The following is an 18181-nucleotide window of genomic DNA, read 5'->3' as shown; positions in this document are numbered from 1 at the left end:
ATTATTTTATACAATTGTCATATATTATGTCATAAAAAATTATTTTTGTATTCTATTCTGTATTATCTCGTTGAATCAGAGTTATATAACTTTCACCATCCCTTCTTCTATATATTACAGTAGCGCTGATATTTAACATCGAGAATTATCAACGCCGCGCGCATATGTGATAATTGAATCGATGTCGTCGAGATGAGTTACGCGGGCTATAGAGTGTATATGCGTGATTTAATCCCTCGCAATTTCCCGCAACTAATACAGAACGCGGGGTAGTTACGGTTCACAGGCAAATTATGCACATTCGATAATTGAGTGGCTAACATCGCCGTAACGAGCTCGAGCGTACTTCGGCTACCTATAATTTTATATATACGTCGGTTTCATGTGTATGTGTTTCGCGTACCGCGGAATCGCGTGTTCCGATCGAATAGCCAAGACAACGGTACTTTCGCTTTTCATTGGTTGCATATCGGTAGCCGCATAACAATCGATTCTCGTGTAATGTAAACGAGCGCCGCCGGTATTACGTAATTGACACACCGGGTCTCCCGGAGAACGTAATCGTCAAATTATACACGCGACGTTCTAATGGAGAAACACTGTAACTGCTCTTGAGATGTAATTGGGGGAAAAAATTGTTTTACGAGGCAATAAAGATAATAACTATTACGTTAAAATGGAAAAAAATATTTACAGATATAATTTAAAATTTTATATCTTAAATTCCGTTAAACTTGACTTGCAAGATATCGAGTCGTACGTTTAACTGAATTCTTATTTTTCATCACCGAGTTCAAAGGTGCAATATGAATTACGCAATTATGCAGAAATAAAAAATCTTACGCATAAGAATCGTTGACAAGAGTTGATGATATTTCGATATATTTCATATATCCAATTATGCACACAATATTTATTATATTACATACTATAATATCTATATTAGACGTTATATTGTTAATATTTTCAAGATTTATATTGGATTTTTTACTCGAGCATCGTATTATACAGAAAATTCGTGTTTACGATATTTTCAGGAAACACGCTTTATGTTTACGTTTAAATGCACAGATGCACAAAATCTATTATTAAGAGCAACTTATCTGAGAAGCACTTTGCGTTGCATGTTACCAAAGTAAAAAACGCAGCAACCTATCAGAGATGCAAAATTTAATCGCGCTTGAAAATATTTCTGTACCGTAGCTCTCAGATACAGTGAAATAATCGCTAAAAACATGTTCAATCTCGTTTCGCCGATAATGAGTGGTGATGCAAACTATGTGGAAAATGCTTTACATCTTTAATGCACGTATACATGCATATATGGCTCGATGTAAATATCTATCACATTTGCGGATTCTCCGCTAATTTGCAATAATATGAAGAATATTAAATATTGAAAAATTTGGAGCAAAAACCGTAAAAAAAATTTAATTAGAAAATTCGGTAAAGTTAAACATTTTTATACCTCTTTTATAATAGAAAAGTGTGTCCTTCTCGCACTTACACAATAAATTACATAAACAAAATATGAAGTAAAAATTGAAAAAAAAAATTAGAATTTACCTTGAAAATCAGTAATCATAGGATAATATGGTATGAAAAGAATTATATGAAAATTTCTCTGATAAATATTTATCACAATAAAAATAATAATATCTATCACAATAAAACATATTTGATTAATTTTACTAAACTGCATAGTAAAATTGATCATATTTTATATATATTTTATTGTAATAGATATTATATATTTTTAATGTGATAAATATTAATCAGAGAAATTCTCATAAAATTCTTTCTATATACCATATTGTCCCACGATTACCATGATTTTCAGGGCAAATTCCAAGAGAAAATTCTCTCTGTGTACAAAATTATATTTATCTTTAGATGTGAAATGCATTCGAAAAACGCATTTGTTTAAAGTAAATGTTGTTAAAAGTAAATGTAACAGAAAATATATATAAATCAGAAAACAAATTATACGCAGATCAAGTGAAATCTGATTGTTACCGCGTATCATCTACCAAAGCAAACGATATCAGAGAGAACAATATTACAGGTGTCGGCGACGCGTGGTAAACGAATCAATTGGTACACACATTATGTGTCGGACACGAGGATACCCCGTCCCGATCCCTTTATCCGATCTCCCTCTCTGCAGAACGCTTTCAATTCCCGTCCCTTCGGCAAATATGTACACGGGAACACGATATATCCCGTCTCGGCGCGCGCGTGTGCATCAACCAACATAATCATTGGCGTTGGTACACGCAGAAATATTAATGTAACGCGCCGCGGCCGCCCGGAGCAGCGCAGCGTTGTAATCGGGCGTTTCCTCATCATCACGTATGAAGTGGCGGTGTCAGGTCCTCGAGCGCGGTCGGCCGGTCAACTTCCACGCAGGGACACGACGGGACAGGACATTGTCCATTATCATCGCGCACGCTATCCTCCTTCTAATTTTCTCCCTCCTTTTTCCCAACCCAGCGTCGTTCGTCTGCCGCTCGTAAATCTCCTCCAAGTCAAGATTTCCAAGTAAATGGTCCATGGGAACCGGGAACATGGGAATCCCCCAGGGATTCGATGGGACTCGTAAAAAAACCCGGTCCTTTTCTTATATACTTCGGTTATTACGATTGTCGTGGGAAAGGCGCGAAGTGTTCTCTCGTCATTTTTTCGAATTTTCTCGCGCAATGTTCGAAAAATTCTGTCGGAGCTTTAAAACTTGCGAGTCTAAAATTTTCATCCTCGTTATCATAATTCATTTTTTTTTTTAAGTCTTTACTCTGGCGGTGTGATATTTTCACGAAAATACACGTATAAATTAATTTAATCCTTGTCTTAAGTTTTAAAAGAGATAATTGTAGAATTATATAAAAATTAATAAATTATAAAAATACTCTTTTTATCCCTTTCATTCAATTTGGAACAATTTAGACTTCTTTAAAAAAAGTAATTAATATCTCTTCATCACAATATTTGCGGATTATCTATATTTGCGGATAAAATAAAAAAAAATGTTTAAAGCTACAAACGTCCTTTTTTCACGCAAAGATTCTTTCAGCGAAGGTCGATAGAACGTTTCATTAACGTGTTTAATAAATTTTTCATCGCCACTTTCTCTCATCTGCCTTCTGCCTCATCCACCTTATTGGATTTTCGTCGACCGTAAACTTGGAGATTCGTCGCATCATCGCGTGGGATTTTCGTTCCGAGGTTAACCGAGTGGAGGGTCTGAAAGACGATTTCGCGGAAGGTCATGGTTCAAAGTGACGCACAGCTGACGGAAGTTGAGGACGACCGACAAGGCAACTGATACTAACTTACATAAAATGCTTATCTCAATCTTATTATGAATGTTCGTCTACCTCCACGTCGTCCTAGAGAGATTGTATTCATCGTAAATTGAGTAGCATTTGTAGTATTTGTACGAATGTGCAACTCTGATTAAATTTTCATTCCGTAAAGTAACATTCTCCACTATTGCGAAATACAGGGTGTATCAGTTCCCGTCCACCCTTTATTTTGGAAACGGCTCAAAATTATGAAAAACGATGAAATACATGTTTGATTATTTCGAGAGACTAGTCTTTTAAGGGGGTTTCAATGGTTGTGCCCCCAAGAGAGTGCCCCAGGAAAATCCCAACTTAAAAATTTTTAATGGAACCATCCATATTGTAGTATATCGTTTAAAAAGGCATAAAAAAAGAAAATTTTTGGCGCAAACCGGAGGTTGATACGTTGACCCGTTCAGAAGTTATTTAGAATCAAAGTTCGAAAAAGGCCAATTTCAAAAAATCATAACTATCATTTAGAAAATTCTAAAAAAAACGTTTGAGGTGTGAAAGTATTCATCTTTTTAAGTTCTTTCCATTAAAAAATCAGATTTGACCTTGATGTTATTTTCAGTTCAAAAAAGAAATTTAAGCAACTTATTAAATTCACGTCTTGTTTGAATTTCTTTCTCAAATTGAAAAAAAAAACTTCAAGATCAAATCTAAATTTTTTATGAAAAGGACTTAAAAAGGCAAACACTTTTACACCTCAAACGTCTTTTTAGAATTTTTCAAATGGTAGTAATGATTTTTTTTAATTGGCCTTTGTTAAACTTTGATCCTAAATAACTTCTGAACAGGTCAACGTATCAACCTCCGGTTTGCGCCAAAAATTTTCTTTATTTATGCCCTTTCAAACGATATACTACAATATGGGTGATTCCATTTAAAATTTTTGAGTTAGGGTCTCCCTGGGATACTTTCTTAGGGGAACAACTATCGAAACCCCCTTAAAAGGGTAGTCCCTCGAAATAATCAAACACGTATTTCGCGATTTTTCATAATTTTGAACCATTTCCAAAATAAAAGGGGTGGACGTCTGATACACCCGTATATATTAGATAACTGAACATCTTTTCTTGATATAAACGGTATTATTTCGCGTCGTATATAAATCCACCTCTATATCCACGTCTATCATTTTACTTATTGATTTCTATTGATATATCATCCTACACTGAAGAAAGAATTTGTTAACTTGACTAAACCTTTCAAATAAATTACTATTTTGTTAATTGAACATATATTAGTATTTCAGTCAAATATACGTTTTGTTAGATTTAATATGTTATATTTAATTTAAATATTTCTATATGTTCAATTAACAAAATAATATTTAGTTGAAATATTTATTTATCAAGTTAACAAATTTTTTTCAATGTAATAATTTATGTATATGTATATATATATATATATATATATGGATGAGAAAAAATACAGCTCTATCCTACATACTGCGGACTGAATAAAAGATATTGTTCAAAAGCGAAGCTATAAAAAATTATTTTTGTCGAAAAACTATATATATTATTTAAAAACGCGATATCTTTTTAAATTATTCATTGGTTTATATTTATTTTCCAAAGAAATTTTTTATACGAGGAAAATTTCCGGAATACAAAAACTCTTCCCCTTTTATTACTACAAAATACATGTACATATAAAATAATTATAAATATTTACCGCGAAGTAGAGAAAATGGTTGTACTGTGACTTGGATATATTTGTTCGCAGTACACGAATTGTTATTTTAAAGAACGAGGCAAGTTCTTACGAGCGAAAAAAAAACCAAGAGGAATTGGTTGCTATAAATAAGAGCTTTCGTTGCACTTACTTAGCTCTCCGTTTTTAAGCGCGAATAATTACACGGCACAAAACTCGCAATGAGAATTACCAGTTCCATATTAATACCGTCCTCGTGACGCGCGAACTCTGTCTTAAATACAATATAGAGTTCCCTCACAATACCGATGCACCTTTGTTCTCGTTTCTCTCGCCACTTGTTTCGATTTCAAACGGAAGCTAATTGCTGCCGGTTTCGTCGCGCGCAGAGCACAGCCTATTATAATCCTCGTTTTGAAACGCATAATTTGCTTTTAAATATTTAACATTGATATAATTTATTAAATGTCCTAATTAATATTCAATAAATATCCTGTATCATCTCTCTCGTATATTCATCGTTTGCTACTGTTTCATTTTACATTTTATTTGTACGCGTATATATATTTCATTTGTAAATTGGAATATAATAGAAAATGTAACATTTTTAGAATTATTCAGCTTCAGAATTATTTATTTTTAGTATTATTGTTTTACGAATATTTTTTCAGTTATAATTTAAATTTTGTTATTTGGGTCATATATTAATTTTAAATGAGACAATAAATAAAGAAAAAAAAAAAGAAAGAAAATATGACATTTTGACATTTTGCAGAGAATTTAAAGCAAAAGAGAATAACTATTTCTAGCGTTATATTTATTTTGTAAAAATATGATTCTGGACAGAATTGATCTCTCAAATGGACATTAGCCATAAAATAATATAAACAAAAAAATTTCGAGAAGCAATTATAGTAATATGAAAAAATTTACGCAAAAGAATATTATTCACGAAAAATTCGAAAATTATTCTTTTAATAAACAAAGATTTCTCCCAGAAATAAAAGCAAAAGTAGTATACATCCTCTTTATCATATCTCGTACCATTTGTACTTATTATTCGCTCTTGAGAATTCATGTTTGTATCCTCAATTTGTTTTTCATATATTACAAGACATATGTATATATCGCGAGGCGCCATTCTTTTCTTAAGAATTCAGGGTTAGTATTTCATTAGCGGAAATCTGCTTTGATACTGCTTTGGATCAAAAGTTTTTAATTTTCAAAGTTAAATATCTCGATAATTAAAATGGGAATTAAAGTGTAAAGTGTATTAATTGAAGTTTTCTCAAGTATTTAAGAGAAAATGACATTTCGCTAACTCGCGCTAACTATTTGCAGTTGTATCTTTGCAGCTTAATTTAATAAAACTTTTGTCTTTTTAATTAAATAGAAAATTAATTCCAAAATTATCACAGAGTTTAACAACTATCGAGAGCTGTGTAGGGAGCATAAGATTTATGACAGCCATACTTAGTGTGTTGAATACGTGTTGAAAAAGTAGGTCAATGCGGTACGCTATCGTACTGTATATAATTATTTGTTGTGACTGAAAACGCAATGAGATGATATATGTATGTAATTAATTCGCAACTAAAAGAATGTCCTCCATGAGCGAAATAGTGTTTTAATAAGCGCGATTATAATATCTGAGCTATCTGAGCTAAGCGTAAGCATATCGTAAAATATACGCGCGCGATTAACATAACTCGTTAAATAATAATTTTTCACGATAGCCAAAGACTTTTATAAGATGTTGCCTGAATAGCCGTTTTCCATGCTCTGCGCGATTAATCAAATTATTTTCGTTACCGCGCTCTCTTATCTCATTATGCATTTTCAGGTCGGTGAATATTCAGACTGCATCCAAGAAACAATCCTACAAGTTATTCACGTCAATTGACGAGCTTTCCTTGAAGAGACACATTTTGTAAACCCTGGCAGTTATCTTATGCGCAGCAAACTGGTAAGTCATTATAGCTAATCGATAGACGTACCAATGGATTAGTATAGAACTATCAGAAGCCTTGTCACGTGCGACCTTGCTTCACCTTTTTCAACTATGTTTTTCTGTAAAAAAAAAAATACTTAACCGCTTTCTGTCTCTCGATAGAATTATATAAAAATATAATAAAACAATTTTATGTAGAAAGATATCCTTCCTCTCATAAGTATAATGTAATATATTTTGCATTTCCCTTGATTTAATTAATTGAGATTAAAAACGGTTCTAGAAAATGGATTCTACAAGGAAATTTATATTTAATATGCATCGTAAGTAAAACTCGTTACTCTAGATTTGTAGAATTTTTAGATTGCAATATTAAAATAATTTTTTAAAAAAAAGAAGACTCTTAAACTCTGCTTTAAACCCCAAACTGGGAGAATTTTCTCTTAAAATTTACCTTGAAAATCATGGTAATCGTGGGACAATATGATATATGGAAAGAATTTTATGAGAATTTTTCTGATTAATATTTATCACAATAAAAATAATAATATCTATCACAATAAAATATAAAACATGTTTGATTACTTTTACCAAACTGCATAATAAAATTAATCAAACATATTTTATATTTTATTGTGATAGATATTTTGATTTTTATTGTGATAAATATTAATCAGAAAAATTCTCATAAAATTATTTCCATACTATATTGTCCCACGATTACCACGATTTTCAGGGTAAATTCTAAGAGAAAATTCTCTCTGTGCAGGCATTTTGCTAATTTCAAAAATATCGCCTGATCATCCTGATCCTTCCTTATTATCATGAACAATCTGATGTATAGATTATGATCATACGAGTAATTCTAATTACGTTTAGCTCAATGTATTTCTTACATTTCTTGGCTAAGACGTGAATTCACAGTTCGTTAGCGACATAATTAATGCCGAGAAAAGATTAGAAACTAGAAGAATTCGAGAATGACTCTAACTAAACGAAGAATTAAAACCAGTTAGTGAATCTGACGTTATTTTCGCACGAAGTATTTTTTTTTGTTTTTTGGGAAAAATGTATACTATTCTATGTAGGATACGATATGCCTCTCACGGACGCTATATTCTGATACGGCAGGGTCGTCCTCGTGTCCGATGCCGCTACTGTTACGCCGATATCCGGAATAAAAGCAACGGTTCTAAAAAGCGGTTTCACGCGGATGCTACCGCTATATACGTCATAGAGTCGGATCATTTTTGCGCGACTGACTATCGACTTCGTCCATTCAATAACGAACGGGACGGAAAAATACCTATCTATATTGCAACCACGCAGCAAAGAAACGAAATAATATTCCAAATGGAAATACAGAGATAACAAAATAAATACGCGAGAAAAAAATGTCACTCTTGTGAAAAATGTACGACGTACGCATTTTTATATCTTATTTATTTTGTTATATATATTTATGTTTATCTGTGTTTGTTTTAAAGCGAGAATGTAGTGTCAAAAATATAGAAACACAATATACGAGTAAATAAAACACTTGGAAATTCCACTTATGAGAAAAGAAAGATTATATACGATTCATGTTTCACTACATTATCTTTTATGCGGTGAAATGCGTCGTTAAGTAGAAGCGCTCGCAAATGATGGTGGAATTTATGTCGCACGCATTTGCACACCGGGTGGAAACATTATTCTACTTATAAAGGAAAGCACGCGACATAATGCACGGGATGCAAAATATCGCGGTGTTAGTTTTCCCGCTGCGAGACAATAGCTTGTTTTGTTAAACAACGCGGACTCTCTCTCTCTCTTTCTCTCTTTGGACTCTCTGTGATTTTTCGATTCGCAATTTAATGTCGAATTCTACCCCCCCGAAAAAACGCAAATTATTTTAATTAAATTCGTTCATTTCACACATTTATCGCGTCCAAACGTCTACATGGAAAAGTTTTAAAAAATGATCGAATTTTCATCTCTTTAGAAATGAAAAATAAATTTATGTAGCTATTCATCATGTATCTGAAAAAAAAATTTACTCATGACATACAAGGAGTGCCCCAGATTTCAATACCCTCTTTTTACAGGGTGAACTATGTGACGGTAAAAAAAAAATTTGGACCCAATTTCAGAACGTCGGATTTTTTTTATCGCGATATTTCTCTCTCGTGATTTCATTGGTTTCAAGTGGCTTTGGATCGCTGTCAAATCGCGACTCGAGTTTTTGTACTGCTAAAGTATCCGCAGCGCGGTTTATTAATACAAAGAAAAAGAATTCAACCGACCGCGCATTGTGTTCTGAGAAATCTTTATATTTATGCGCGTTTATATATTGGAGAGAGAAGCGAAAGTAGCAGTAAAAAGCAGCAGTTAAAGTAACGATACCGTGAACAGAGTCACGCGAGGCATACCTGGCTGCTCGTTTTCAGCTGTTAAATCGCAGAATGTCAGGGCAAAAACGCACGAAATAACTTGTAAGAGATCTGAATCTTGAACGTATTACAGATTGTTTTAACGGTAGTGAACCACATCCGGCTAATTTATCTAACGAGTATCGATGAATTCGAATATATGTATATATATACCGCGAGCATTTACGTAACCAACATTTACAGCATTGTCACATACGTAATTACAACATCGTCGGCAATTACCTCATCCGCACGAGGAAACACTTGTGCCTCGAACGTTTGTTGAATAGAGCATTATTCGAAACCGCTGTTTTACGATCGTCAATATGGCTGATTAATAGAGTTTCCTCTTCCGGCTCATTAATAAAATAAAACACGAAAGATATTGAGAAGAAATAATATTTTTCATCATTTCTTCAATTATTTCGAATTATTTCGCAAAGTTGCGACATATTTATTAAATTATGAAACAATGAAAAATTTTGCTAAATGATTGGAAATAATTTAAAAATTAATATGAAAGATTATATTTCTTTTTAATATCTGCTGCAAATTTTTTTTATCAAATATATCAAATATTAAATATTTAAATTTTAAATATATATATAATTTAATAATTATATATAAATATTATGTATATATATTGAAATATATTTATATTGTATTTAATTAAAATATATAATCTCTATGATTTTTATTTTACCAAAGTCGATAATATTTTTCCAAAATAATTTTCTCCTTTCGAACTCTCTCTCTCTCTCTCTCTATCCACAACATTTCAGATGTCAAACCTTCTCCCCCATATTTATTATTTATGATAATATACGCATAGCGCATTTCATACATTCGTATATGTATGCATATTCGTTTCACTGGCCGCATATGTTATCCAGCTTAAGATCAACGCTTTAGAGGCGTTAAAGCTCCTCGGACGGTTTTCGAGCTGGAGACTATCTAAAGCCGAACGAGCTTCCGGCTTGGTTCAACGAAGTTTTAATGGTTCATCAGAAAAAGCAAACTGTGCGCGTCCCCGCTAAATATAGATCTCAACTATAGCGGGCCATTACGCGCTCGCAAATTCCATACAAGCTCGTTGCGGCTTCCCCGCCATAAGAGAATCCTAACGTGCCTCGCGCATCATCGCCAGGAATAAAGCTTTCAGTTCCCGCAATCGGGCTTTTCTCGATTATCGAAATACGGGGAATGTGGAACTTTTCCAGAGACGAAATAAATGCGCGATAAAACTTTAGGATTGAAATTCTGCTGAAGCATATATGTAATTGTATATGCTTGCGCTTTTCCTAAAATGTCATTTCGAAATATTTCGAAATCGCGCGATTTTCGACGAAAATACAAAACTGTTAGAATAATTTTAATTTTGTTTAGAGATTATTCTACAGACACGCGTATTATCCCGAACTTTCTCGTTATTTCGAAACTACATGTGCGTTCGACAAGTTTTATAAACGCTCTCAAATGTTTCCAACAAATGATATTTCTGAACGATAACATTATAACGCGAAGCAACGAATTTTTACGTTATATTCTAAGGCCCTGCGCACAATAGAAAAAATATTAGGAATTGGAATAAATATTAAACATTAAACTTCCTGCACAATACAAAAGTACAAGCAATAGGAACAGAAAATAGAAAATATTCATCAATAGAAGCAAAAAATATCTATTGTCACCTCCTAATAATATCTATCTGCTTCTGTTGATGCATGGATATTTTTTTATTCTCTGTTCTTATTTTGTCTATTCTTTTGTATTGTGCAGTAGGCCTAATGCTTAATATTTATTCCTATTCCTAATATTTTCTCTATTGTGCGCAAAGCCTAAACGTTCGGAGTTTTGTATTATGTCTACTAAGGTCAATACAGCAATGCGTAAAATTAATAGCAAATATTAATAAAAGTCCAAAAATTAATGGATAACGAGATAATAAAATGTACTGATTGTGAGAACGATAATCCTGGGTGTATAAGAAACGTGTGACGTATGTTATTACATGGCGTAAAAAAAATCGCCGCAAAGTTCAGCGCGCCGGGCATAGCTAAAGTCTTTATTTCCGTCGAGAATCTATTTCTGGAAAGACTCGAGTTCTACGAACGGCGATATAAATCTTGATAATCATCATGAAAGTTCCTCATCGATAAAACGCCAACGTCGCTCATCGCAACGTGCATCGGCGAGAAAACCAGAATTTAGCTCAGAGGTTTAAAAAGTCCGCCGATATAAATAATTAAATATTAAATGCTAAGTATCATATACACATTTATGATTATAATCGTGATAAATAATGTCGACAAAATTCCTGAATTGTTTCAGCCAAACGCTGCATTATTAAATTATCTTGCATATTTATGTATTTCGTAATATCTTGAAAATAAATTATATTTTATATATAGAAGATCGAATTTTATATATAGAGAATCTTGCTTTAAGATGTATATATGCCTTATAAAATTGATGAACTCGTGGCATTGAGAGTCACGTTAACGATCGCATGGGTCTTGTCAACCTTATAGACAGTCATATATATGTATACGTATATAAAAAAGAGAATGCAACACTCACCTAGTGGAATGATCGACGAACGAACCGCCATCCAGGAGCCTCAGCTTGGCAAAGAGCACAGCACTGACAAACGGCACCGCCGTGAGCTCTTCGAGGTCGACCTCCACCGAGAATTTGTACTTCTTCTTCTTCATCATGAAGGCCATCTCACCCCTGAGGCCGGGGCACTTTGAATCCTGTTGCGTGTAACGTGCCGAATATCTAGCGAGGATCTCGACGACTGTCTAACAACCGTGACTTCCAACGTGATTCCACGTGAGTCCCCGAGAGACCTTGACTTCGATTCAGCGGATGATACTCTCGGTCGATCGATACATTCGCGGCCGATTCGCGACTTCCGGTCGTTCGTATATAGTATATATCACTTCACGCACTTATTTCGGTCCCATCGTCTCGCGTTTCGCGCCCGCGAGAAGATTCATTTCCGAATTTTTCAATTACATATATCGGAAAATATAGAGTAGATCGGAAGAGAGGTAGCCTCGGCTGTATGTCCTCCTCGGATTCGGTGCTCCAATTTCTCGAGATTGCTTCTTGAGCACGTCACGAGCGCTCGGATGGACCACGACGGAGATTTGTATCGCGTACTTCCACCGTCGTGAATTTTCCCCCGCGTGAGGAACTTCGTCTCAAGAGCGACTTCGACGACTTCGTGGTGATCCCGCTTCGCGGATGCTTCATCGACGTCACTTCTGTCGCTTCTACGCTTCTTTGTCAAACGTCGCGTCGAGATTCAATAGGAAGAAGTACAGCCAACATACTTGAGCGCCACTTTGGTTCTCGGCAACTGTAAACAAAATTTCGAAATTGTATTGCGCGGTCGTGGAAAAATTGAAAGAAAGGTAAAGAGCGAGATTGATTTAACGTAGTGAAAAGGGAAAACGTTTGCGCAATTCACTTGTTGAACAAAAACTAACTACGGACAAAAAACGCGGGGCACGAGAAAAATTCATTACAAACTCAATAAATTGAAGGTATAATTAATCCCCATCAATAATAATCAATATATTATCATTCGGTAAATGAGAAAATTACAAGCCGAGTTTGCTTTTATATTTCCGCATAATGACTTAAAACTCTTTTCATTTAGAATATTGAGGTATCTAAAATAGAGCTTTTGAAGTAATATATAATAATAATATAATAAATAATAAAATATATAACAATAATAATAACTTCGTTTGCAAAACGTAACAAAACGGGTCCATATATTTTTATTTTAAAAACATCTTTTTTGTTATTTTGTCAGCCCGTTGAAACTAAATGCATCCATTTTATTAAAAAAAAAAATTATTATTCAAGTTATTTCAGATAATGAATATTGAAATTTCAGAGAATGAAAATATATGGACTTGTATACGTAATAACAATGTACATATATGATGATAATAATACGATCAATTCTTGCATTGTGAATTTTTTAAGGCACAGTCGAGAGTTGGATTCATGTATATTTTAACATTGCAATACATTTCTGAAATGTCGCAGTCTCAAATTAAATAAACATATACAAAATTAAATATCCATCAAGTGCTACAAGATCCAAACATAAAAAAAAAATAATTAATTCTTGTGATTACAGAAACGAAAGATCCAGCAAAATACTATCATCTATTTAAAAACAAACACATCGATAGCTATTTCTTTCTCTCTTTAATTCTTTTTTTCTTCCTCACTACCGTCTGCGAAACGTTATCTTTCAAGTAAAGAAGTCGCCGAGATAACAGGACAATTTTATCAACATTTTGTATATCCTGTGTTGTTATCTGTGCGTTTTTTAATAACGTGATTATTATACCTTTTTAAATGTATTGCGTTTCCGTTAATATTATTATAAAAAATAATTTTTTTCTTTTAAATATAATAATTATTAAAAATGGTAATCAAAATATTATTTAAATATTTATATAGTTAATGAATAGTAATTATTAAAATCACCTCGCGTTTTGGAAGATCGCAAATGCACGAGAGAGGAAGATTTTATTCAACGATCTTTAAATAATTAATTCACTTTTTAACTTCACCATTCGTTATTTTTTCTTGTATTACTGACTGACCTAATTATAATAAATTTGCGAATCGTCAATTTGTCGTGCGATGAGAAACACTGAAAGGCAAATATAAACTGCATGGCGCTAAGTAGAGAAACTGACGTTTTAAAAATGCTAATTGCGCTCGGAAATATGCAAATGAATTTCCGCGAATACCCGTGCGCTTCCTGGAATCGAGTTTCGGAACGTAAACTAGGTGACATGACGCGTCCCAACGTGATGTACTAGCGATTAATGCAAGTCTAGAGCAGATACAGTTCCATCCGTCCGAAAAATTTGGCAAAAAGAAATAATAAAAAAAAAATACATTTTGATAAAGTTTGATTACACGAAACGAAAAATTTAAGCGAAGATGGAGAAACGCGAGAATTGCAAAGAGATCAACGAGAGAGCGATAAAAATATTTGATAAGCTTCGTTCATTCGTGTGACGTAGCAGGAAAACTTAATGTTTTCACCACGTCGTTCTAAAAATGACTTCTCTGGTTAAAATTTATGAAAGGGAAAGCGAATATATTTTTCAACAAATTTATAACATAATTTTCTATATAATATAATTATATAAAGGTAGTATAATTACGAATAGTATAATTATATTTAAATAAACTATAAAATTTATTTTATAAAGATTTACAATTATGCAGAGAGATATATATTTAAAATTGACTGCGTTGAAAGAGAATAACTAACGCGAAAATTTCATCAAGAAGAAAAAAAATTCGACTCCAAATTGATTAAAAAATCCATCAGTCAAAAGATCAAAACATAATTCCATTAGACATTAAAAACGCAATTAATCTTTTCAAACAGCACAATGATATCTATTATGTATTTAAAATTGCAACTATTCATTATTCACTTGCCCTCTCAATTTGAAAATATGATATATTCTATAAAATAAATTACATTTAGCACAGTTTTCAAAATGAAAAAGTTTCGTTTCGCAAAACTTTTATTTCGAAATTGATTCGGAAAAGTTTCCAATCTTTTATCACGGCTGCTTCCTCTCTCGACTGTGTGACCTCCAAACATTAAGAGGATATCCATTGATGACGGATTATCCGATCATTGAGTGTCATTGAGGTCACTCGACAATCTCGCTATCCGCTTAACTGGTTCGACTTTCGGACGAAGAACAATCACAAGGTAAGAACAATCGAGAGATATATCTAATCCGCCATCGACAGAATTAATCCGGAGTTGATCTCTTCATGTCTAAATAAAACGAACGTAAAAAAATCATTAATCGTTATATTTACGAAGGCATTCTTTTCACGCCAAAACGCATTAAGAAGAAAAATTTCTTTCCTCATTTATACAATATGAGTATGAATCGAGAGAAAGATACGGGATATTTCATCGTCAAAATTAGATTTCTTATGGTCGTCCATACAATGTAGATGGTGCTCGACCTAACCTAGAATACTCAATCGCAGTCTCTCGCAGATGCAGGTTGTACTCGTGCACGAGATGCTCGTGAAAGTGGCACAAGAGAGACAAGGACGATAAGATTCGACGTTTGATCGCTCCGATCTGTCAGCCGTCAACCAGCTGACAGATCGGCAGCGCTGGACGCTGACAGGACACCGTCCTTTCGCGCGCTCATCCATTCCGGAGCCGCCAGATTGCATGAGAGATTGTCATCGATCCCCGAGGGGGGACTCCGGAATTAAAGCGACGCGACGCGAGGAAGGATGTAGCAGAGGCACTTCTCATCCTCCTCGATTAACCTCTTTCTCGCGCGCGTCTCTCGGCGCCACCCGAGCAATCTTCTAGAATTCTAGATCGAAGCCGATCCTTCAATCTCGCGGAATCTCTCGGAGGGATCGACGCGATCCGCGAATTCTGCGACCGGATGGGTCTCGTCGTCTCTCGCGATGGCAGGTGCGATTTAATAACCTCTCGAACGCTAACGATCTTTTTCTCACGCGTCTTAACCTCAAACGTCGCGGATTCGGAATTATCGATTCGAGTTTCGGATTCGCATGAGAAGAGATGAGATAGATACTTTTACTTACATGTACTCGTAGGGTCCTAGCACGCTAGCCGATTTCACGAATATTCTCACACTTTTCACGATCACACAGGCGTCTATCGAGCTTCTTCGCGACGTCGTCCACACGTACGACCACTATATAAACTACCGTGATTGACGACGAGGGCGACGACGACGACGACGTCGGCGACGGAGACGCGGGAATGCCGAGAGTTCTTCGTGAACGAGGAGACTGCGACCGCTTCGTCACGTCCGACGTAACGGAGTCAAACGTAGCTCGTCTGACTCGCCTACGAACTGAACCGAACTGCACGAACTGTGTTGTGATACGGGCTGAGTTTCTCGCGCATGCGCGACGAGCGCCGTCTCAGTAAAGTGCCTAGTTCGAGGGAAAAGAAGGCGCCATTGGTATCCGTCAAGTCGATATGCTACGTGAAGTTGCTTCGAGTGTATATGTATATTCCAGACGTGTTATTTCGTTTCTAAATATTCTTATATATCATGACTGTTCGAGAAACGAATAATAATTTTAAAAATAATAATATTATATATAATTAATACTCAATTCAAAAAAGTAATAATGATGAATAGTAAAATAATAAAGCAATATAATAAAATAATTGTATTTGTGTTCTTTGAAATATTGTTACTGTCTCGAACATATATATATACGCTGCCAAACGTAATCGCGATAAAAATCGCAATTTTATCGGCAATTTTTGATAAATAAATATATAAATTGATAAACGAAATATATATATGTATGCAAAAATATATTAAATCAAGTAATTTATTTTAAGCTCTTAGCCTCTAATTTCTGACCTTGTTTTTTCGCAACAAATTATCGAATCCATAGTATCTCGCACGTATACGTTGCTGTTGCTGCACTGATTGACGCCATCGAGCAGAGTGTAGAGTGTAGAAAGATCGGGTCAAGTCCCGTCAGAATTTCGTGCGTATGCGTGTGACGTCATTACCCACGTGATCAATCTCCAGAGATTCGTGCTTCAATGCAATATAAAATATGTTAAATTTTCTATTATATATTTTAATATATATAAAGTAAACTAAATAATATATTGAGAGCACAATATTAATCTTTTATATATATATATATATATATATATATATATATACAATGTTTCAAAAATAAAAGAATACCTTCTGATTAAAAATATGCCGTGTAAACACAAGTCCTTTTGTTTTTGAAACAGAATCGTTATTTTTCATGTGGAACAAATAAACAAATAATGTGTATATTATTCTTATCTCTATTATTATTCTATTTCTTTCCAGAACGGGGAATATTCTTATTATAGCGAAATATGTTGAGGCCCGTTGATGCTTGCGCGAATTTGTCACATGATTTTTCTTTGATCGTACATGCACGAAGATGAATTACGTCACAAGTTGATTGAGATGAGCGACTCGACTACTAAAATTAGCTGCCGCTATATCTTTGCGCCATCTTTCGAGTATTTTCGAAATTGAGAAAGTAGTGTTTGATTGCTCATTAACTTAGACGCCATATTGTTGACACTTTTATAAATACAAATGCAGCACTATATTTATAAGCTAAAATATAAATAAAATTTTCAAAAATGAAAATTATTAAAAAATAAAAAAATTAAATATGAAATTACGCATTATATAATAATATTCATAATGACCAATATATCGCGAAAATAATTCATATTATTTTACGTAATAATATAAAAATATAAAATATTTCGATAACATGTAGAAAAATCTGTTTAAGAACGTATAATAAAAATTATATACGAATTATTTTCGAAGCATTTCTTCTCGGTATCTAATGCTGCGCAATATCATTTAATTTTATATAATAATATAAATATTCAACACACATTTATTTATTTCTTATATACGCGACGATATTTCGCAAACATATATGCATGATAATAAAAGGATAATTAACATTTGTGAAAAAAACTATTAACCAAGTTTTTATTCGTGACAAAACGGTTGTGTAACGATATTGATTAAAGGGAGGAAGGAGTATATTCAAGGACGTGTCGTGTTTGATACAAGATATACTAAAAGATTTCGCTTTGTAAATTCAATCTCATTATAATATAAGCCCGTCTATGAAAAGTTTTAAAACTATATGATATCTCGCGATAAGTTCTAGATTTTGATATCATAAAGATAGAGAAGAGTATACATATC

The 18181-nt window shown here is 33.7% G+C and overlaps 1 protein-coding gene across 4 annotated transcripts in view; it reads right to left on the bottom strand.

Annotated features, from left to right (window-relative positions):
* LOC145935815 (uncharacterized) overlaps positions 1 to 16379 on the bottom strand; it is a 69929-nt gene extending 53550 nt beyond the window's left edge. The window contains exons 1-2 of one of the 4 annotated variants that reach the window (XM_083037436.1): positions 16014 to 16379; positions 11946 to 12732 (exon numbers count right to left, since the gene is read on the bottom strand). In XM_083037436.1, coding sequence (XP_082893562.1) covers positions 11946 to 12091 — 146 coding nt within the window. In that variant the 5' untranslated portion in view covers positions 12092 to 12732; positions 16014 to 16379. The remainder of the gene's footprint in view (positions 1 to 11945; positions 12733 to 16013) is intronic. The other 3 variants (XM_083037437.1, XM_083037438.1, XM_083037439.1) reach the window with 3 other exon arrangements.
* Positions 16380 to 18181: the final 1802 nt, after the last annotated feature.

This window comes from Prenolepis imparis, unplaced genomic scaffold (assembly GCF_030444845.1).
Source record: "Prenolepis imparis isolate NDT839.2.m4 unplaced genomic scaffold, iyPreImpa1.0 SCAF_5, whole genome shotgun sequence".
NCBI classification, from domain to species: Eukaryota; Metazoa; Arthropoda; class Insecta; order Hymenoptera; family Formicidae; genus Prenolepis; species Prenolepis imparis.
Note: the sequence above shows the minus strand (reverse complement) of the source record. Positions and strands in the feature narration are given on the sequence as shown.